The 24361-nt window shown below is 40.2% G+C and overlaps 1 protein-coding gene across 1 annotated transcript in view; it reads right to left on the bottom strand.

Annotated features, from left to right (window-relative positions):
* The window catches only part of CHD7 (chromodomain helicase DNA binding protein 7), a 91420-nt gene that overhangs the window by 52904 nt on the left and 14155 nt on the right, over positions 1-24361 (bottom strand). The window contains exon 2 of the mRNA XM_009332087.1: positions 6654-7075. Coding sequence (XP_009330362.1) covers positions 6654-7075 — 422 coding nt within the window. The remainder of the gene's footprint in view (positions 1-6653; positions 7076-24361) is intronic.

Here is a 24361-nt window from a genome sequence, read left to right as displayed (position 1 = left end):
CCCAACAACAACAAAAACCACCAAACCCCCCCAAAAACCCTTTACATATTTCTCTAATTTGTTTAAATCAAAGGTAAGCCTGTCAGGGGAGCTGGATGGCCGCCAGGTGAAGCGAGCTGACAGGCTGGCGCTTTTCGCCCCTGACCCCCGTAAATCAGAGCAAGGTGCGCAATTAAGTTTAGTAGTCGTTACCGTGCCCCGGGTGCACCGCCGCCTATGAATAACAGGCTTAAAGTCGGAAAGAATAGCGTGGCCTAGGTTTGATAAAATATCAATTTGCTGAAAGGCCGGGAAGCGCTAACGAGGGCCTGCCTGCCCCGGGCAGACCGACCGACCGACCGACCGCTCCTGGCTGCTGCGCTCCCCCAAAAACCCTTTACATATTTCTCTAATTTGTTTAAATCAAAGGTAAGCCTGTCAGGGGAGCTGGATGGCCGCCAGGTGAAGCGAGCTGACAGGCTGGCGCTTTTCGCCCCTGACCCCCGTAAATCAGAGCAAGGTGCGCAATTAAGTTTAGTAGTCGTTACCGTGCCCCGGGTGCACCGCCGCCTATGAATAACAGGCTTAAAGTCGGAAAGAATAGCGTGGCCTAGGTTTGATAAAATATCAATTTGCTGAAAGGCCGGGAAGCGCTAACGAGGGCCTGCCTGCCCCGGGCAGACCGACCGACCGACCGACCGACCGCTGCTGCTGCGCTCCCCAGCGCTCGCCGCCTGACAAGGCCCAGACAAAGACCCCGCCAGCGACTCCAGCGCCGGCGGCAGGGCCACCCCGACAAAGGTTTCTTTCTAGCCTCTGTTAGACCCTTCTCCGCTCGCAGCGGCAGGGACTCCGAGCTAAGAGTATCTCATGACCTGTATATACCCCCGAGCCGTGCCTCGGCGTACTGAGTCGCTCTCGGTAAGAGAGACGCGGACGAAGCAATTCAGACACAGTTTCAAATCTCCCCCCTTGTCAGGCCAGTTAAAAACAGACTCATGAAAAAGAGCCACTGCCTCGGGGAGAACAAAGCCCATGTGCAGCTCCACCGGGAATTTTAAGTTCTAAGTTCAGCAGAAGAACTGCTCTTTTTAAACGCACAGCTACAGTTTCCTTCAAGAAAGGAAGGTGAAGAACAAGCCATAGAACAACAGCACCGTACCCTTGAGCGAGGCGAGGCTTTGCTTCCCAGTGCATCACGCACTGGGGAGCTTCACCTGGCCAGTGGGAGCACCGGCTTCCTCGAATTGTCAGCAACTGTTGTCCCTCTCCATCTTCCCACATAGCCAGTGATTTGATCCTGACAATTAAATGTACTCACTTTTGACACAGCCTTTCCACTTTCCAGCAGATCATACTCATGCCATTCAGGAATGGTGTTACCCTGGACCAGAATTACCTTTTCCACACGTAAGTACAGGCAGGTAAAAACCTGTTCTTGGACACTTTGCCATTACCACTAGGGTCTGTGTGTCAATGCTTAACTCTGGATGTGCATCTGATAGTACTTTCCAAATTTGGCAACAAGGAAGGCAAACGTAATATATGCATTTAGACAACTATCTCTCATATTTGTTTTTACACATGCATGAATACAAAATTTATCCAAGTCCCACTAGAGACAAGATAGTGTCCAGTCCCAAAACAAGAACTAGAAATCTGGGAGAAACTGAAGTAGTATTTGCCACACAAAAACCACTGAAATATTTTAAAATTGTCAGTTAAAACTAGTCCTTCTATTCAAGTGATGCAAACACAGACACTTCAGATTAGATGTCTTCCACTCTAGCTGTCCAATACCACTTTCTGGTTTCATCCTCTTATCCCCGAGGACTGCACAGCATACTGACGAAAGGGGATCAGTAAGAAGACAACCTGCAGGAGGTCAGATGAGCGAACAACGTGAAGGAAAACAGGGGCTGAAGAGGAAAACCGTAAGTAGGATAAATGAAAAGAAAGCTTGAATTACAATTTGAGAACAAGTATCCAAACCTTGACAAAAGTGTTTTGTGCAGGTAGTCAAGCAGCCACCTACAGAGCTAGGTCAAACTCCAGGAACTTACCAGGGCCAAACCACCTGACTCAAAAATACCCCAAAAAGCATGGCATGCTTCACAGGATTAAGAGGGGAAGTAATTAGCCCGTATGTTTACATTGTGCAACTACTTCATCTGATCTGGGTAACTGACAGATCTGTTTATTAGTGTAATTTATGATGGCTATCAGGATTTGGATGATGATTTTTTCTGTAATTGAAACATTTAAAATTAGTCAGACATTGATCCCTATTTTACTGTTTGGGAACACTGTCCTGTGACAAATTCATGATTGGAACCTGGCTTAAAAAAATGTTACACATTCACTGTGGAGCATCAAAACCGTAAAAAAAATAATTCCACCCTCTCAAAATGTTAGAGCTGTCAGACTTTCTGTACTGCCTTACCTGAGGAAAACAATTTTTTTTTAAAGCTCCTAGTGTAATCAAAACCTTTTTTTTTTTTTTTTTTTTAAATTGTTTTTTATGTGTCACAAAAGTAGGAAAAGCAATAGGGCAACAAGGTTTTTTCCAGCCTGAAAACTCAGCCAAATTACTAATAAGTACGCTCTGGTAACAGCAAGCCCATGAGACCTGCCTGCAGCAAAGGCAAAGGTAAATATCTGGCAGCTGGGCTGGTTCAAAAGGGAGATGAGGACAGGTGTGAACAGGAACAGCCTCAGTGGATGCGCACATGGAAATCTCGCACGATTTCCTGTTCTCTCCCACAGGCACCCCCCTTCCTGCCTTGCTCAGGATGATCTGAGCTTGGGAGTGGAAACTATCACCACCACCTCGGGACCTCTCTTCCTGTCCTCCAGCTCCCCAGGGCGCTGTGTCCTGCTGTCCGCACTGCTCCCCCGCACAGCAGCCTCTTCCCGCTTCTGCGGCCAGGAGCCATCCCTTTTCCGATACAACAAACAGCAAATCTGTGCGCCAAAAAAGTCTGTCTCCACCTCCCTCTAGAAGAGGTAATTATGCTCATGCTTAGCACGCCCCTTGCGAGCAGCAACCCACTCGCCCTACCCTGCATGCCAGGCTGCTGCTGTATGTGTGGGAAGGACGCAGTTTCCCCTGCCACAGGGAGGGGAGGAAGCAGATAAGAGCAGCCCTGCAAAGGACAGCACACTGCTTTGAGGAGATGGGAGGAGGGACAAGCTCCTGCAAAGAGCTGCCATTTGGCCCTAGCAAATAGTTACTGCTTCTCCCACCGTAACTGGTGGTCACTCTCTAGGGTTTCATAGGAAGCAGCGGGAGAGATATCAGCTGTGCTGCAGCGTGACCTTCTCAAACAGGTAGTCCTCATCTCCTCCAGGGACAGGCACAAGAGGAACAGATACCTGAGCCATGACTTTGCAATTCAGTAGGACTACTTGCCTTTCCCTGCCTGCTTTGCATGTGCCTGAAGCTGGCTCCGTAACATTAAGAGGCCATGTAATACGCAGCACCCACACAATTTAACGAAAACCCTTCGTTTGTGATCCTAGCTATACCTACATGTTGCTTTCAAACCTGACTAGTTTGGTCCATAATAGATTTGTTTCGCAAATTTTTTTTTCCAGCCACCACTGTATTTGTCTTTCTGTATTGGCAGGATTGGGTTAATATCCATTACAAGTGTAATAGTACAATATTAATGTGTGATCTTTCTTTCAAAATTACCAAGTATGTAGTATAACATACTAGCAGCCCATTTGGGTGCTTGCTTTCTTTTTAAGAAGCCATGGGACACGCAATTCAAACAAGCATGAAATTAACCAGCTTCTTCCATTCTCCAATCTGACGGTTGTCCCTCACATGAAGGTGCATTTCAGTGAGGCAGGCTGCTCATTTTGTCACAACTTACCCCAAAGATAGAAGAGATGTGAAGGATAAAGTTTCTGGTTATTTCTTGTTGTTTGTTTAATAAAAGGATTATACTATTAGTCAAAATTGGAACTGAAATAACAGGGTTAAGTTATGAGCTATATTAAATTACATAATGGTTAATTTAATACTTAAATACCAGATTTTTTATCTATGTGTATACTCTAATACAGCCTGTGTCAAAATTAACTATCAAGGACTTGTTATGCTCTATCCAAAAAACTGTTGCTCTTCAATAAATACATTTCCTGCGTCTGACTTTATTCACCTGAATATTACATGAGTGCAAAACTCTTCTATTAAAACCGATAGGCTTGTTCAGGAATGAAAACCGTTAGTTTTGCACAGCATTTAGGAATCTGAAAAGCACACTACTACTTTCAATGCTTAGAAGCAAAATATTGAGCAATATAAGCAGCAGTAGCAAACACATGCCAGATACTAACTTTATCAAAGTATTTTACTTCTAAATAACCATCCATAATCTATATTAACTTGCATTAATCTCACTCATCTCAGCTACTGTAATATTTCCTTTCTGGAGTTAGTGCTGCTGAAATACCGTGGCTCAGATGATTAAACGTTTGGACTGTTGTTTTATTTAAAAACTTGATGCAATGATCTGTCACTGGACAGGTTCCCCAGTCTGTGATATTGCCAAAGTAAGCAAATTTCTTTCAACGATTTAAAATTCTTTGGCAGCACAGCATCCCAACACAGTCTCAGAGTTCTTCAAAGAAGTTTGATACTGAAGCTCACAAGACCACAAAATGAGAACAACCTTGTTTTCAAGAGAGCATTTGTTAACAGAGACACAAGCCCATTATGGGAAAAGTAGGACTTTCTCCACACCTCTAAGTAAAGCACAAGGAACAGCAATGCTCTTAATGCTGCTCCAAACATGTTTCTCTCACAGGTGAAATAACAGGGCTTAGTACTTACTAGAATACTGTAAGTCGCCTAGCCACCCAGGGACAAAAGTCATTGCACGGGAAAGAAGATAAAGACTCTCCTACAAATACAACTAAGAAAGCAGCGATTTGTTCCTTCAAAGGAAACACTGCTCCTTTAATCTGCATGGCATGTCCCAAGATATAGAGAAGATGCGCAAAGAGATATTAGGATTGAGTAGACGGGACAGACCAGCTCGGAGGTCTGATGTCCAGCCCAGCCACAGGAACCTCATGCATGTTTTTGAGGCAGACTCCTTCTAACCACTGTTTATTAAACAAAGCTTCATTGTAGTCAAGACCTTGTACAACTGCACCAATTGAGAAGTCCTGCAGTAAAAGCTTTTTTACTTCTTGGTGGCAAAAATTGCTGGGCGATGCTCAATACCATGCAATATGGCCTGGTCAGCCTTTAAACCTATGAGTACAGGGAAATGGAACAAAAAGGTTATTTTAGCTGATACAGTATTTTGGTTTCAAAAACACATACTGGGTGATAGATAACAGTTTTTGCTGAAGTAACTTCTGTAATAGGGATAGGCTGATCAACTGTAATTTACTGAACTGTTAATAAGCCTGTTCAGGACAACATTTGATTTTACAAGCCAGTGTTTATAAATTCCTCAGGAAACATTGTCTCTGCTAATACAGAAACTTCTCTTTCTTGCTAAAGGAACAAGTAACATCTTACTGTCCATGCCTCATTTAGCCATATAGCTGTATCAAACCTAACCAATAATCACTGTTGTAGAATATATGCAAAGCTGATTCATTAACTGCAATTTTTAAACCCTAATACAAATGAGGTTTGCAAACTGATTTGGATTAACCAAGTCTGGCTGTGCTTCCATCTGGAAGTTATATTTTATAATGCTAGCCACATCTTGAAAAACAGATTCAGATGTTTGGAACAAATTCAGAACAGTTGTAAGAAATTCTAGGTACAAATGAAAAAAAAATTTGGCTTTAATGTCTTTTTCCTCTCAGTTTTCATTCAAGTAGGCATTTATAATCATGGTGTTTAGGGAGTTGAGGGGTAAGGAAAGAATCTGTGTTATTATCTATGACGTATTTACTCATGTGTAACGGCAGTTTGTTCTTTCTCATAGTACTCTGTAGCATTTTAAGCCTATCCTGATAAACGGACACGATGCTGAGTGAAAACAGTTAAGAAACAGGGTTGAAGCATCTGGTCTATTCACAATGATTTTCTGCTAGGAAAATTGTCTTTACATGAAACAGCAAAACGAATATAATCCCTACAGTGAGGACACATCAATATCCATATAAAAATGCCTTTTTAGCAGCAGGGCTTATAGCCCATGGGTTGTGTCAGTATAAAATAGTGTCTGTAAGGGTTGTACAACTTGTAACAACGTTAAGTACCTAACTTACTTCTTTATTTAGAGAAAAACGTCATCAAACCTTTTTACTTCAAGCCTTCATCTCTGGGTTTGGTCAAACCTACATTAATGTCAAAGCAATTTAATTTTTTAATACACAAACCACACACGAGGACAGACGAGCATTAGAAGAGAAAGAGTTAGTTTTGAAATCTAACACATCCAGAAATTTTTATGCCTTGAAAAGAAAAGTTAACCTTCTGCCTTTCCAGCTTGTTTAAAATAACTGTGGATCCATAAACAGGAAAGCCAAACAAGAGAAACGTGCCCAAGTTCCTCAAAAACATGATGTTGTAGATGGTAGAAGGCAAACGACAAAACAAGATTTCCTCTCCACCCAGGCCATTTAGCACAGATGCTCTAGAAATCCCACAAACACATTGTTTTCCTCTGATCGCAGATAGAAGTTTCCTGACTTACCTAGCCTTTTTGCTGGTCTTGGGTTTTGGCGTGGTATTTTTTGCTTTCTTTTCCTTTGGCTCTTTAGGGGTCTTGGGGACTTTGGGGGTCTTGGGTTCCTTCTTTTCCTTGGGTTCTTTAGGATCCTTCGGTTCTTTTTTTGCCTTGGGCTTTTTCTTTTTCTTCTTCTCTTCTTGGGAGCAATCCACTGAGTTTCTGCTTAGATTCTGGCTGTCGAGTCCCCCAGGAAAGTCTTCCTTACCAAAACCTTTACTGGGACCTTCTGCAGCAATGTGATTGTTTTTCTTTTTCTTTTTCTTTTGCTGTGGCTGCGGCTCAACTGATGGCAGATAATCATCGCTTTTCACTAGCTGGGTATTCGGTCCACTAACCTGAGTCATATCCGGCACTGGTTTCTCTAAAAAGGGTTCCGATGGAGAATGCTGAGAGAGACAAATAGAAATAAAATTGTAGATTTGCAACTTTGATTTCTAAAACTTTGCTCTTTTGGAGCAAGAAGTTACAGAGGGAGAAGACACTAAGCAGAAGATCAACCTAGTACGTATCTGAAACACTGTACAGTAAAACAGTAAAAACCAAAGCTTTCTGCAGTTCAAACAGTAGCAAAGTGACCAGAAATTCTTGATATAGCAAGGGTAAAATTATTCTAAAGCTTGTATATAAAGTAGTGTATATAAGGTAGAAGTATAGAAAATATTTATTCTTCAACATTTAGATGCAAAAAGAAAGCAATTGTTATTTCAGAGATTTCAAAACAGTTGTTAGTAGAATGAATAACTTGTTACAAATTATTCAGTTGCACTGGAATTTTGTCCTCTGGGGGGGGAAAAACTGTTAAAGTTTGTTTCTAGACATGCAAAGGAAAACAAAGTATATTCACAGGCTGTATTTATAAAAAATTAATCAAGGCAAGTTACATTGGTTCAGCTGTGACAGGAGGTATTTTGACCAGCACGTGAAGGATTAAGCCACTTTAACATGTAATATAATGTTACATTTTATGTCAAAGATCCACGCTCCCTACTTGTAATTGAAACAATTTGTTCCTACTACAGATTGGACGGAGAACTACCTTAAGCGTTTGTGAACCTGCAAAAACATCCTATTTCAAAGTCTGTATAGTGTATCAGGTTTACACCAGACTTAGAAAGTACATTAAAACCTATGTCTAATTACACAAATGTCAAATGCCTGGACCAAACATATTGGATATATTTGCAACTCTTTTCCTCTTAATGGTTCTGTTCTACACAAAGATCCATGAGTCTGCAATGAAAAAATGTCTGAGCTCTACCATGACTTTGCAGCGTATCAAAGCTCTAACCTGCTTGTCCTCACTGCCTGCCCGTGGTTATAAAAGCAGGACGACAGTGCTTTTCAAAAAGAGAAGTAATAGCATGACACCGTACTGATGCCTTTCTTGCAACTGCGTATACGGTCAGACCATTTTCCAACCCTCATTCCCTCTCTGTTTCTCCTCCTTTTCTCTTCCCTAAAAATTAAGTCGAGATGATTCTAGGCGGAAGAGTTCCCCTTTAGCGGTGGTCATGAAGTCTAGCCATTTGAGATGTTTGATGCATTGAATTGAGGAGAAGAAACGTTTATAGCAAATCAGAATTTTACTTCCAGGAATAGCAGTACCTGTGTAACTGTTTGTAACGTTATTCGCGTTTCCTTTTCTCTGCTTTTTATTCAAACTGCACTTGCTTAGGAGTGGCAGGCATGCACATGACTACAAACCCAGCCCCTGAGCATAAGGAGAACTGAGGGGCATACACAGACATACACTTTAGCCACCTGGATCTAAAAAAACAATGCACTCTAAGATCTAGGAAATAAAATTCTTAATATCATTACGTAAGAAGGTGAATGCATGTGTATTTTTCCAAATATACTGATATAGTTTCCTGAATGTAAACAAACTGAATCAGTGCAGTCCTAACTATTTTCAGCATTTCTTCACAGTAGCAAAAAAACGCTGTGCCCTGAATACACTCACATACTCAGAAGCTACCCAAGCAGCAGGAGCAAGGCTGTCAAGAAGTGCAGACAACTCTTTACTGCTGTTTGGGAGAGGTTTGAACAGTACAAGCTAGACACTACAGTTCTTTATGGAAGAGACTCCAGGACAAGAGGGAAGGCCTGAGGGCCGGACTGAAGATCTGGGTCTACTTGGCTTAACCAGGAACTTCCAGGACGACTTCTGCATGTTTCTCTCCTCTGTTTATTAAGATACTTTTTAGCGCAGCAGGGTCTTAGTTGCAGTGGAAACTCAGCTCTAATGCAAACCTGATGCACCCATTGCATTAGCACCACATGAATCAGCCCCACCTCAAGGCAACCTCATGTCAGGCGTAAGTATGAACAAACACCTCTTCTAGAAATCCGTAGTCACTGTAACACATATCTTCATGCTTGAAAGTTCACAAGGACTGGATATCTGTACAGAAAATGCTGACCCCAGGAAGTCAGTGGTGCCAATGAGTTCTGCAGTCCAATTATACATTACATAAATTAGAGATATTTTTAAATCTTCTAATTGGTTTTGAATTTGGTTGACTGAATTGAATGTCTCCTCAGATATGTTCTGTGACACAGAACAAAACTGTCTTTCCTGTACCTCACAGGCCATTATGTACTTGTATGGTCTAACACTTATTTTTAGGTAGGAAAAGACAAGAATACTACACAGATCACCTCTAAGTACTTCTTATCCATAGGTTTTCAGAGCAGTACTTTCAGTCTACGTTTTCCCAAGGTAGTCAATATATTTCTATATTATCTGCCATTTCATATCTCATGCATCCTATGTTTTTCAGAGACCTTATGTGCAAGTTTCGTCAATGTCTTCACTGAGCTGTCCACCACAACACTCACTCCTCTTTTTAAATACTGGTCACTTGCCATGTCTAACATATAAGAAACCTAAGTTTTTCTTTCCATTATTTGTAAAATTTGTATTGAGCAAGTACCTTGTGTTTGACACTACAGTATTTGTTTGCCATATTAAGAGAGACTTTTACAACTATCTAAAAGCTTATGTATAAGGCACAACTTTCTAGAACAAATCAGAATTGGTAGTTTAATTTGTTTTTCTTCCTCCTAAGCATGTGAAACAGCCAAGCCAACAAATATTAAAAACCACAAGAAATCCAGTAATGCCACATAAATTTAGTTCTATAAAATTTTCAATGTTACATCTTCATTAGTGATATGACTGTGTCACTGAAATCATTATGAAGTTTCATACATGCTTGAGTATTCTCATTACCTTTTTAATCTAATTCAAAAAATTAATCCTTTTCTCCTTTCTGAGACTTGTGGGTTGGTTTTTTTTGTTTGTTTGCTTGTTTGTTTTAGAAGTCTGAACAACAGCTTTCAGCGCAGTCATAAGCAAATCTGAACGTAAGGCAGACAGCTTTTCCAAGTCTCCACAACAGCAACGTCAGCCCATCATGATTTGACATTTGTAGTTTTAACGTCAGGTCTGGCCAGAAGGTAAAAGCACCGAGAATGGCAGTGACTGTTTCTGCACTGTAGTACTCAGTAACGCATTCTGGAAGATGGCATCCTATGAAAATTCAAATTCTTACCACCTCAGAAAGCTTATCCACAAGAGTCATTCTCAGGCTCTAAGACAACTTAGACTATACATTAGACTTAAACATTATGCAGGAAACATATTAAAAAAAGAAAAAAAAACCTTACTGACTTTTATTTACAGTACCAAGTTATGTGCATTACCAAGCATACAAATTAAAGTATTATGGTTTTGTTTCGTATCATTTGAGCTACAAAAAGCCAACTCTGCCCTAATTAGGCTTTGGTTATATTTCCTATTACTTGAAAACACATTACTTTTGCCACATGCCATTCCCTTTGCAGTTCAGCAACGTTTTGTAATTCACTTATACGTGATCTTTTAAATTGTAGCACTCCTGCAAAGAAATAGGTGTGATTAACTTTATTTTTCTAGGAAGTCTGTGCCTATATTTTTGCAATATGCTAAAACGGTTTATCCCTGACAACCCCACATTGCTCCCTAGTGTGAAGCTGTGCAGGAGCAGCACAAGTCTAGTGAGAAGAAGAGATCAGTAGCAGCTTGAAAGATGCATTTTCTTACCCCAAATCAGTGGTCTGCTCTTTCTTAAGGAGGGAGAAAAGGAAGAAGAACAGGCTTTCACTGGTAAATATTAGTTTAAGCCTACCACAGGGAATTATTTCAAATAGTTCTACTTCTTTAAATCTACAAAGGATTAACTCTAGTTACAGGGTCACAATTTCTAATGAAAGAACCCCATTTTCCATTTACAAAATTAAAAAAAAAAGTGTATTACAAGTTTTTACCAAAAGATTGAAAAATTCATCTGCATACTTCAGAGAAATTGCTTCTCCTGCTGCTTTTAGCAATAACAAAGCCATAATTTAGTATGTTGGTACAGAATTTCATCTTCCACAGGAAGGAAACCAGTGAAGATTAAACACAAATAGGTATTAATCCTATTTGATATTGCAGCAGAATTATTTTTTGTATTACTTGAAATAAGGTGAAAAAGGTGCTCAAAAAATATTGGTGTGTTTACTAGACCCACATCTCTCTAAATCTTTTAGAGAAAAGCTGTTTTTGTAAACATTTAACAAAGAACAGATGGCCTGTTTTAATCATGTGAAAAAACCTGGAGCTCACATTAATACTCCTACCACCGACTACTGGGGCTAGTCACCTCCCTAACCAGCAGCATGGTACAGTCTTCAGCAATACCATTTAATTTTACAATGGACATTTTCTCATCAATTCCCACTGCTTGACAGTTAATCAATGCTATTAACATGCAATATCACAATGCAGGACACTCCTAAGGATCGCAGCTTATTAGAGCAAAACAGAGATTCTTCAGAAACTCTGAGGAGTCAAAATAATTTGCAGCTCAACAGGTTACCCAGGGTGGTAATACGCTTTTGCATTATCGGTAAAAAACAACAATACCTGAGCAAATAATAAATGAAAACACTATTTGAGAAATTGTTTCTGGAGTGCAAAATCCTCACTTTTCTGGAATTCAAGCTTATTTTTAAACTTCCAAACATGTACCACCAAGATTTGAAAAATTAAAAATGAAGCTGCCTGCATTTCACAGCTGCTTACACGTTTAGTGCTAAGCTCATTCTCCGCAGCCCAAAGCACAGACAGACGTCTCAAACCAGGCCTGTTACGTAAAGTAGCAAGATGGACAGGATGTAGGATTAATCCAGTGAGGGTTAGTGGCGGGGGGGGGGAGGTTAAGGAGAAGAATCTTTCTGTTGCTTGAACAAGGATTGAACCACAATCAACTGTACTTAAGCACTGAAAGTAGCTGAGTGTCAGTTCCCTAGCAGAGCAGCAACTTGAGCCAATATTGAGCTTTAAGAAGTATGAAGCAAGAGCAGCAAAGCATGCGACATGACTCAGCTAACTTCGTGAAATTTAAACATCAGCACCAACCAAAAAAAAAAAAAAGCTCCTTTTTACTAGGACTACTTTCATTTCCATCACGGGTATTTCCAGACTCCCTGGTCTTTTCCATATTTTGAAAAAGATCTACTGTAACCACGTATTATTTAATAAACCAAAGTTCAAGAAAATTTAACAGTTCGTGTAACAGTAGAGCAAGCACGCAGTCAGTTCCCACCGACTGGCTCCAAAACACAAACCTCTTCAATATGATATCTATACAATGGATCATTTCACGTTAGGGAAATCATTACTGAGTATTCTCATTTGCAGCAATTGCAGTCCTGTTAAATTATCACCTTCACTTTGGAAAAGTTTAAACAGCAACCTGTGACCAAAGAAAGTTCTTTTAAAACAAGACAGACTAGAGCATTGCTTCTGGGAGCAGCTCTACCTAAGGCCACAGAGATCACTCGTTTTGAATTTGTATCCTTCCTGATAGCACTGTCCACAAGGTGTTAAAAGCCATCACATGTAGAAATTGCTCCACAATTCTTCCCTTCAAAGGTTAGTGAAAGGATTCATCATCCCTCTGGATTATTTAGAACACACTATTCATCTTCACTATCCTCCAAACAAATCACTTGGAAAGTTTCCACGCCACGTCTCTATACCTTGCTTTGTCCCTGCAATTCTCAACTTGTCTCATCAACGCTTTCAGCATTAGGCCTGTCTTGGTGCTCCCTCCACCTGAAGCACGCTTCAGCTTTTCTAGACCAATGTAAATACTCTTCAGACATTGTCCATCTGCAAAGCTCACAGATCAGTAAAAACTCCAGAGTAAACAGGAATCAACACTACCTCCGAAATCGCAACCAAATACCAGTGCCTACATTCAACAACAGTACAGCTATACAGGTTTTTCCTATAGTAGCTGAAGTCCAGAAACATCCTCAAGACTATGCTCACACCCATAATTCCTTCCAAAACCTGCTTCACCAATCAGTTTCTGCTCTTTTATTGTGAATGATTATCCCTTCCCTTTTCTGTGAAACTACTGCCTTGAATTGAAGATGTATATGTCTTTTTTCACTTTACTATATGAAAATACTTGGTATTACCTAAAATATTTTGGGCAATATGATGCTGTTCAGAAACAACTGGTGTCTCAGTACTTCACAAACTCCTCTAAAAACATTGTACTTCCTAAGTGCCAACTTGCATTTATAAACCGACAAGCGTTGTCACTGATCTTTTCTGCATTAAAGGGAAAGGCATCACACCAGATGAGAATGAAAGACGACTATTTTGCAAAGAGACTCCACAGGAATCTTGTCGTTTACTAAATCTCTTGCCATACTTCTACAAAACACAGATGAAAATGTATGGAAAACAAAAGTTCTATTAATACCTTCTTAGCAAGACATAACTTGACAAAATTCACTTTGCATGAAAAAAGTTTATGTATTAGTGAAGTGCTGCTGCAATACCATTTTATTTCTTAAGCAAGTCTTCCTGCTCTGTTACTACTAATGGAGATTATTTTTGAAAAACAGGTGCAACTACTAAAAAGTTAAAACTTGCTGATCCAAGTTTTCAGAAGAACTCTGAATCAAAACAACTTATTTTGATGCCAGCAGCATCCTAACAGTAGAGTGGAAGTGATTAAAACGAATCTTAATGCCCTCAGTCACCACTGCAAAAGCACACTCATTGCTGATTTGGGGGAGCTGAAAGTATCACCCAATTACTATGTGGGGAAGAATAAAAACACGCTATACAAAACACAGAGTTCCTTAACTGAGTCTCGGCACAGCTACAGCATTAGAATTATTTATTTTCTGGTCTTGTACTCTGTGGAGTAAAACTGATTACACAAGATGAATGACACTAATGTGGCCATCCAAAAAGCAAACATCCCATTATATTTTGTAGCCATCATATGTAGCAACACTGTTTCATGCTCATATAAAGTGAGAGAGATTACTAAACCTATGGAATATCAGCCAGTGCAGTGAGCGCTGATGGTTTGTTCACGGCTCAAAACCAACTAACTTACCCCACAAGAGAGCTCTTCTGGTTGCTGATCATCGATCAGAATCAACGTCAGCATTGATCAGACAGTATCAGACAACTGCCACCCCTACGATAATGTAGCGTGCATGCTCCAGATTAGCTTTCCATGTAAGAACCTGCAATAGCTACCACACTGATTATATGTAACTGCTAATGCGATGGTCCGCAAGACAAACATTTTATTAATACTTTTTTGCTACAGATTACTTTGTAATATATACTGGCTTAGACAGCAGTGTAAGATTGCTCCTTATGCAAGCAGGGCAGGTCCTAAATATACACACCAGTAGCTAGCACAAGCCTGACTCTCCACTCCTCATCATCACCATGTAGACTGGTCAAAGACTCACGATTTTGGCAAGTTTTTACTAACTCTAGCTGTAGAGACACATAGAAAGGGTGGGACAATTAGGTGCCGAATTCTACTGGCAAAAGCCGTATTGCTCATGTTGACAGCTTGTGCTCTACCTCAAGCCTGTCTTCCCTGCACGTCCACGGTCAAAGGAAACCTTACTTCTGTGTACACTCCATTATCAAAGCAGTAGACATGCCAGAAACACGCCAACATGAGTTTTACCACATAAGTTTTGCAAAGCCTATGCTATGCAGTCTATACCACGGGTGGGAAAATGACAGGCAGACCATCATAAGCATCTTTTTCTTAATGCCTTACTTCTACCAAGTGGGACCTGTATTTAAAAATGCGGATATTTTCTTTGTGAAGTTACGTCTGTGAAGTTACGCCCAAGCACAGCTATCAAGATACCTAGTGCTTACTAGAGAATTCCTTGGATTAGAGAATATCCAGGAGGTTTACCACCAGCCTTTTCCAACCCCTCTAAAACAAGGTGTTGGCTGCACATCTCCAGGCAAGATAGGAAAGTCATGCAGTAAAGAACAAACGTGTCAGGATGAAACGATTTCCAGATGACCTAGTACAATACTTCAACTTCTCCAGGAAAGGGGGAATAGGGGAGGAAACACCTTCACATATTCAACCAAAATGGTAATATTGAAACTGCTATTATTAAATACATAAGCCTTATAAAGAGTAACCTAACATTTTAGCATATATACAGGCTGAGTTGTTGCTCTTGGGCTTGCCTCCACATTCCCCACAGCCCTTCAGCTCTACTGTGAAAGCGAAGCAGTTCCTCCAAAATAGTAAAATGTGAACATTCTCCCTCTCTTGGGCACGTTTCACAGCCACGCTTTGAAATCCAAGGTCCTGAGGGAAGAGGGGAAGCGTACTGCCCTGCAGACGCAGCCTCCTCCCTCCGCCAGCAGAATTCCCTCCACTCAGCTACTGAACATCAAATACTGAGAGATCCATCCTCTCTGAACCATTTTAAGAAGAACCTTAATTAGCTCATATCTACTTCTATCAATACGTTTCTCTACCGTTATCAGATCTAAATCACAGTAACACAGAGCAAACGGCATCAGGTTTATGACTAAGGAGAAAATCAAAGACCAGCATATTTGGTGCAAACGCTGCTTCTTCTGACCGCAGACAACCAAAAAAGTTCCGCCTGTGCTTTCACTGCTGCAAGCAGCAGTAACAGCAAAAGCATTAAATGCCACAACAGCAAAAGCATTTCTATTCTCATACTTTTTTCCCCTATCCCTTCTAACCCCCAAAAGAGTTAACAGGAAAACTTATTTAACGGGCTATTTATGTAAATATGTAAGGTGTGAGGTAATAAGACACATATGTATCTTATATGTTTACATAACAGATACATACTATTAAAAACAAAAATCTAAGTTGCATATGTAAATTCAGAAGTGATACACTGATTTTTTCATTTGCAAAATCTCTAATAAAGTACGCTTTATCTGAACTCGGATAAAGTACACTTTATCTTCTTATACTTTACATCAAATAAAGTGCACTTTTATCTAAGGAAGGGAGAACAATAGAGAGAAAAGCAGCATGCGGGTTTTTTTACTAGATGAAGCCGAAGACTAGCAGGCCAGGAAATTTTTACTTCTTCTGCCTGCTCTGCAGCACCTAAGGATCAAGTAAATACAAGCTTCAGAAATACCATCTGTTTGATGGACATCCTGTGAGCCCTAGTCTGTTGCTTGTAAGGACAGTACAAAATGCTTTACAACTTTAACAATGAATCAAAAGGACCAAACTGCAATAAAGACTGTGAGGAAGTACACTAGGAGCAGAGATGAGCACAGACGGGAGCAGCGTGGATATAAGTGCATATTGCCCCAGTCTATTTACCTGGCACCACTGCGTGTGTATGTAATTTTTTTTTACATCATGCCTGTGCCAGGAAGTCCTCAAACTCAGCTTTATACACTTCATGTCCATGACTATGTGCCACACTTGTGTACATGCACCACCATGTCCCATCTTCTGCACTTGGATATCTTCCAGTTGCTCCCTACTAGCCTCAGGAAGCCTCAGAAAGACACTAGTCACAGCCAGTTCTTTTGGCCTTCTTGTGGTAAGCCACGCTCTGCTTTGTCACACACCCCTGTCCTGGAGCAGCCTCTCACCCCTCTCCTGAGGGCACTCTAAAGCAAGGGTCTGCAACGGGTCCAGCCCACCTCTGGGGAAAGCTGGCTCTCAGGAAGCAGGCTGGGGACCTCAGCTGCCCACCAAGCCCTCTCTTGTCAAAATGAATGAGGGCAGCATAAAATACAGCACCCACCAGCAAAATGGTTTCAAATGTATTTTTAGACAATTACAATTTGTTAGCATACTGTGTTTGTTCCAATACATTAGTAAGGCTAAGTAAGATATAACTCCTCTATCACTTTCCTAACCCCTTCCTTATATACCCAGGAAAACAAAAGCCCAGCATTTTTGTTTTAAAAGTTCTCCCCCATCAGATTCCAGACTTACTAAACCTGCATGTTTAAGAAGCCTGCATGTATCAAAAATGTATCAATCAGCAGTTTAATGTCAAACATGCATCAGATTACGAGGCTGATGAAAAGAGGATGCAATTCACAGAGAGCCTTTAGCAAGAACTTTATCACTTCTCCTATCTGCAAGCCCTCATGAAAAAAGAGCAAGTCTTCCCCAAAGGTATAAATATGTATCATGTTCTAATGGCTCAAGAAAAGGCCAATGGCCTTAGATGTTTAAGATTTCAACAGATGCAATAAAGGACTTGAACCCCCGAGTTTTTACTCCTGTACCTAAAAAGGAGGTCCCACTGAAGTCCCGCGATACTTCCACAATACCATCCATAAGTATTTTCATTAAATAATAAAACATTCTGAATTCTTCCACAGTTTGCAACAAGATTGTTTCAGTTTCACCAGGATATCTTGCAGATAGACTGTACCAGCATAAGAAAAACGAGCTCAAAGCATTAGAAGAAACACTATCAGCACAGATACCACACTTTGGTTTCAGTTTGGAGCTGACAAACTTTTAGTTCATCAACATTTTACTTGGATGACTTGCAACAGACCCCACTAGACAAATACAATACTCTCTTTCTTACCTTGCCATCTCCCCCCTCTGCAAGGTGAAGTTGCACTGTATCCACAATCAAAAGATGAAATCTTTTTGATTTGTTACTTGAGCTAGTGCCTTTTTTCTAGCTACAACTTGTACTCAGGATATTTTCGCTACAAATTTTTAACAACACACAGAGTTCTCCAATCCCATGGACTTCTAACACTGTAAAATACATAAGGCACCACCAGGGCAATGAAAGTTAAACCTAGTCTAAAACAACTTTTAAAATTATTTTTATGACTTTTAATCTTTACGTTTGCTGACTTATTCTGATGAAAAGGGTCTCATTTCAGAACTTCCCCCAAAAAGCCGTATTTGGAAAATGTTTTCTGATATCATAAGATGATATCCACAGCAGCTCAATCATCCTGTCTCCACTGTTCATGTCTACTCCAAATCTCAAAGAGTTTTACTTGTTGCTGTTTCAATCTCACAGTCCAGGTGAGCATGCTTAGTACTAGGAGATCCACAATTTAAAATGATCTAAAAGTTAACATTTTGTTTTGACATTCTAAATGCCATTTCCTTAGTTACAAAGAAGTTCCACATCAGAAGAGAAAAAGAAACTCCAAAACCCCACTACCTCTTTTATTTATATTAGCTGTCCCTAATAAATTGGAGTGACTTTAACCCCTTTTTATCCAACATTAAACTGTTCTTGTCCAGCAGAAATTCAAAAGCTTTCTCCAGACATTGTCCAAATGAGTCATCCTGCCAGTAAACACTCACTGTTGTCTTGGGAAAAGAGTATTTAAAGTTCACTGTAACCCTAAGAAAAACTATTATAAACATATTTTTCTTTCTTAAATAGCAGTCTAAATTATTAAGTATTTCAAATACATGAAAACAAAGTATAAATGTCATTAGTGTCACTTACAAAACAAATCCTACTTCCTAGTACTTAACTTTTTTACATTACTACCTCTAACACACAGGCTGACTCCTCCCTAGTTACCTCCAGAATTGCCGCCTCATTCAGGCATACAAGAAGGATAAGACTCCTAGATTAAATCAGATCTGAATGACTAAGATATTATCCTGAAGAGAAGTCTCATGTTACCTTAAGTACAGAAAAGGGAAAGACTGCAAGGAGATTGTCTGTGATGAAAGCAGTGAACATCAGGCAAGATAAATTACTGTCCTTTTTTCCACCAGCCTCAACTCGCTACTTTTCTATTTTTTTCCAGAAGGGTTTTTTGTTTTGGTTTGGGTTTTTTCTTTTAAATTACATAATCATTTCTTTCTAACATGGATTCCCAGCAAAGGACTTGCCATGGACCCTCTTCCTGAGAAGTGCCCAACCATGACTGCAAGAGACTACCTGCCTGGATAACTACTGGCTTCAGCATTAGGGCAATACAGCCCAGCACACTAAGAAGCCCTAAATCCCATGTCTATCACTCTGGCCTCAGGCAACTCCCTGTCCCTCTGTCTTGGTTTCCTTGTATGTAAAATGGAGAATATTCATTGCAGGAGACTTTAGAAGATGAGTGAATTAGTGGTTGTGAAGTTTTTCTGTGTTATAATTAAAATTACCATAAAAAAAGCTCACTTAGCTATTCCTTACCAAGATACGAAGAGAGACAGCGTTTGTAGGATGAGTCAGTCTGTTTCATGAGATTCAGTGATATTCAAGATTGGGTTTACTGGATAGTAGGGAGTAAATAAATCATTGGGCCATACCTCAAATAATCAAACCAAACAAATTAAACTCCTACTGATATTATGGAAGATCTTCTGCGGGTACAAGAAAGGGAACAGAGAAAACATGGTTGCATACAAAGACTACATCCTATTTCAGAGGCACAGGGAACATGTAGCGACAGTCCTACTTCGGATCTTTCTTAACTTCCAGCTTTGCAGCTTGCTATTATTCTGTAAACACAATCACTTAAAATACGTGTACTAAATTACATAGTTTAACATTTTCTATAACTTTGTTGTTTCTTGATACTTACGTTCAGCAGACAAAGTGTATACAAACATAATAACCAAAGACTTCTTGCCAACGGTACATACAAACAAGGCAGACTCTGCAGATGGTAATGAACAGTTATAGTTTTCGGGATGTCCTCATCACACCCCTTTCAGAGGCATTGATGCTTACAGCAGTATAAATACTTAAAAGCTCTAAGATGTCACATATTGTCTAAGATGTCACCTTCTATGACCAGGTGACCCGCCTAGTGGACAAGGGAAAGGCTGCGGATGTGGTCTACCTGGAGTTCAGTACTTTTTTTTTCTTACATACATATATATTTACAAATACATACATATGTATTCAAACATTTAACTTCCACAGTGCTCTTTAAATTTCCTCTACTGATATCTGACCCCCTTCCCAAACTACAGCTGTTTCCATGTTCACTTTCCAATATATCGAAAAACCAAAACAAAACAAAATCCTGCAACAGAAAAAAATAATCATATGGGTTCTTCCCTGGTTACATAATCAAGAATTAACATTTCCCGTACTGCCACATAGAAGATACCCAGTTCTCAGGTTAAATAAGTTCTATGAAGATAAAACAAAACATGACAGAAAGGCAAGTTCTTCTTTTCCCTCTCCTGTCTCTAAACAGAAAAGGAAAATAACCTGAAAACATAACGACTTGTGAGATGGCCTTACATTTTGTTTTACATACACTCCTAAATAGTTAAGGAAAAGCAGCAATTCTAGAAAAGTCTCTCCGATTAACCAGCCTTTAAACACCTATAGTTGATCAACTCAAGGAAATCAGAGGGCAAAAGGTACAATGTATCTTCAGCAGTGATGCATTTTACACCAACGATACCTGTTTTATGAGAGAAAAACCTACTAAAGATTTAATGGTGCCAATTAAAGAAGCCAAGAGTTTGCATGGCTCAATGGCTGAGTCATAGACCTTTTGCCTATAATAGGTTCCATTATAGCCCTGAGCTCAAGCTGTGGGAAGAGGATTGCAGATGAGTAAGAGGAATTAGTATTTTTAAATGTTATTGCAAAGGAAGGTGTCCTTTAAGCATTATGCAGCTGTGACTTGAGCAGCTTGTGCTTACTCAGAATCCTAGTTTTAAATGAGATGCTCTGAAATTTGCGGACACCTCACAACTTCAAAACGCTATCAAAGAAATTAAGCCCATTAGTGTAAAGCTCTCACAAATTTAACTAGCACTTCATACGCATTTCCAAACGTCAAATACTTCAGTATTTGTAATTTGTGCACTATGTTATTACCCCGGATTTTTGGTATTCATTTATGTTTACATAAAATAAGGTAAGACCGTGTAGCTGAAGACTAAAGTAGTTTGTACTTAACCACAGGATGTCTATAAACAACTGGTGCGATGTACAATGAGGAACAGAAGATTAAAATGTTTAAAGTGCCTCTCAAGATGGCTCCCAGTAAACCCAGGGAAGTATTTGTGCCATAGCACTATATTGTACACAATTCTGATCGTCCACAACAACAATTAGACCTCACACTCAAGTATGGATTATCTTGAAGGAGAAGGCTAAAGGGAATTTAACTTACTTTAGACAGGATTGCTATTTATGAAAACATCGGCAGATCCTAATACAGGAAATAAAAATAATTAAGATGGGTAAAATTGGCACAAGAGCAAATCGGGTATAAAACCAGTGACTAATAAATTTAGGATAGAAAGTCAGGTGCCTGTTCCAACATTTAGAATAATTTGATTTGGGTCAGAATTTCAAAAAGGAGTACTGGGAGCAAAAGCCAAGTGCTCTTTAAATTGAAGTTTGATAAGGTTATGAAAAGTAGTTCATAAGATGGTACGTGTGACAGCTGGAGGCTCAACTCAATGGCCCAGGCAATCTTCACAAGTACTTTGCTCCTAATGACTGGTGACAGTAAAAATCAACAGCAAAAACTTGTTTAGATTAAAAAAATAAATGTATTTTAACAAATGTAATTTGGAATATGACAAACACTGAAGATATTAGTTCAGGAATGAGTTAAACACGCTTAGAACAACCACATATGTTTCATTTTCTAGGGGAAGGAAATCTCTATTAAGCAGACTAATAGGGCTGGTAAGACAAGCTTCTGGTCACAGAAGTTTTACCTTCAAACCTGAAAAAACAGGTTGGTTACCCAAAAGGCTTTTATAATTAGACTGGCCAATATAGTCAGAAAAAAAAAACACCACCTCATTTATTACCTCTTTCATAAGCCTTACTTCGCTCACATCCTCAAATCATCACAGCTATAAACGTGACTACTCAGATACCCCAAGGAAAACCTCTGTGATTTCAAATGTTTCTATTTATAACACCTTCCTTTGACTAGAAATTGTCTTCATTCACACCATGATTGTCATAAAAAAATGCAACAGTGCTGTTTAAAACAGAAAGGGTTACTTTTTAAATAAAGACGTGACAGTCCCAGTGTCCTTTCACAATAGCTTTTATATTCCCTGGTTCGGACAATTTTCCCAAAACAATGCAGAAGCCACTTTTATTTTTACGTACTCTAGATGACATGAGATTTTGGAAAAGTAGAAGTAAGCAATTTATGAAATTACTGGTCATCAGTTGTTCACTTACACAGTTACGTTTAAATATTAGTGATATACTTGTAAGGAGCGGGTTAGTGCAGGAGATGCTGGTAACCAATTGCTGAGCATGTGTCTTAACTTGCAACAGGAATATTGCAACTAGAAAGGCTCCCCAGAGAACTTCACTTCTTTCTAATGTTGTGTTGGAAAACTTGTTCTTCCTCAAGAGCTTCCCACACACAACATCCCTAACACAAGAGATTTGAATCAATGACGATAAATGAAGATAGAAGAAATTCTTCCCTCAGAAAAAAAGTAATTGTTTTCCACAGAAATTACCCCAGAGCTCCCAGACCAGAAGTCCCCGACCTACTTTGACAGAGAAACTGGCTCTCCAGGCCAGTTAATTAACAATGTAAACCCCTTCTCCCATCCCCACCCATTGAGGCAATTAGGTGCTTTACTGGAATGCTTTGTTTTGGGGTAAGTTTGTACAAGTTGGTGTAGAGACACTTAGAAGAGACAGAGAGGAGCAAGAGGTTTCATCTTCTACACCTACTAGTAGGCGTATCGGACTTAAGCAGTTAAATCACTGAAAGAGCAAGACAACCTGCAGATCATACTTCAACTACTTGCAGCCCAAGTTTTCTTGTATAACATGTATGTTCCCCCCCAACGTTTTCTTTGCTTTACTTATGAATACAAGCATCTACCTCTTCAGCATCTACAACTCACAGAACATATTCCTGCGTTAGAAGGAAAATACGCTGATCAAGATTTCAGTAATTCTGTGTTTGTGACTTGCAAGAAATAAACTGATGGTTTTCTAGGATTGAAGTAAGGTAGATATTTTCATGTGCACTGTTAATATTCCTTCTATGCATTAGTCCCCACAGTTCTGCATGAGAATTTTTGTTTATTCAATTAGACATAGTTACAAAAGCCCTTTAAATGCAGAAAGTTACTTTCTGAAGCTGCAGCGGTTATATTTTGGATATACTAAAAGGCAAAGCAGAACAGAAGACTACACCCAAAGGCTTTTTGCCTTTTTGAAGACAGACAAACGCACAGAAGCAGTCAACCTGGCATCCGAGAAAGCGTGCAGGAGTTGAGGAACAAGCGGTGTTAATTTTTCTCAAGGGAGGGCTCCTGGCACGGCCACCCCTCAGAGCGCCAGGCAGCTGAGCAGAAGCCTGCCCAGGGAGGCAGGGGCGGAAGAGGGAGGAGGTTTGTGGCTGCCTGCGTAACCCCAGGCGCGTTACCCGGCTGCATGTTTCCACCCTGTGAAATGGAAACAGTGATCAGGTTCGCCTGCCCTGCCAGCATATTCCCACTGACTCAGATTACTCAAAGGTTCTCTGATGGAAGAAGTTAGCAGACATGGAGGGTACGTATCACAGGCTAAAGCCATCTTTTTCTAGCTGGCTTATTAATACTAACTTGTCAAACAACTCAGGTAACTGTGGTTTCATGCTGTCACTTTCCACTACAAGATTTGCAGCTCCACAGAAAGGCTCAGTTATGCCCAGTTCCCTTCAAATCCAAAGGCAAATACAACATTTTTAGTATACGTTCTCTTCAGTCTTCCCATGTCCTTTCCAAAAACAGTGGCACTGTACAATCCATTACTTCCAGGTGAGGTGAGGCTACACCATCTTGATCAGCCAACACAGAACTCACCATTGGGATTCCCCCCTGAAGAGAGCATAGAATCATAGAATGGCTTGGGTCAGAAAGGACCTCTAAAGGTCATCTAGTCCAACCCCCCTTCAATGAGCAGGGCGCATCTTCAACTAGGTCAGGTTGCTCAGAGCCCCGTCCAACCTGACCTTGAATGTTTCCAGGGACGGGGCATCCACCACCTCTCTGGGCAACCTGTGCCAGTGCTTCACCACCCTCAGCGTAAAAAATTTCTTCCTTATATCTAATCTATATCTACCCCCTTTTAGTTTAAAGCCATTCCCCCTTGCCCTGTCGCAACAGGCCCTGCTAAAAAAATCCGTCCCCATCTTTCTTATAAGCCCCCTTTAAGTACTGATAGGCTGCAATAAGGTCTCTCCAAAGCCTTCTCTCCTCTAGGCTGAACAACCCCAATTCTTTCAGCCTGTCCTCATAGAGAGGTGTTCTATCTCTCTGACCATTTTCATGGCTGTCCTCTGGACGTGCTCCAACAGGTCCGTGTCTTTCTTGTGCTGAGGACTACAA

This window comes from Pygoscelis adeliae, unplaced genomic scaffold, assembly GCF_000699105.1.
Source record: "Pygoscelis adeliae isolate BGI_AS28 unplaced genomic scaffold, ASM69910v1 Scaffold98, whole genome shotgun sequence".
NCBI classification, from domain to species: domain Eukaryota; kingdom Metazoa; phylum Chordata; class Aves; order Sphenisciformes; family Spheniscidae; genus Pygoscelis; species Pygoscelis adeliae.
This window is presented reverse-complemented; position numbering and strand designations above follow the sequence as displayed.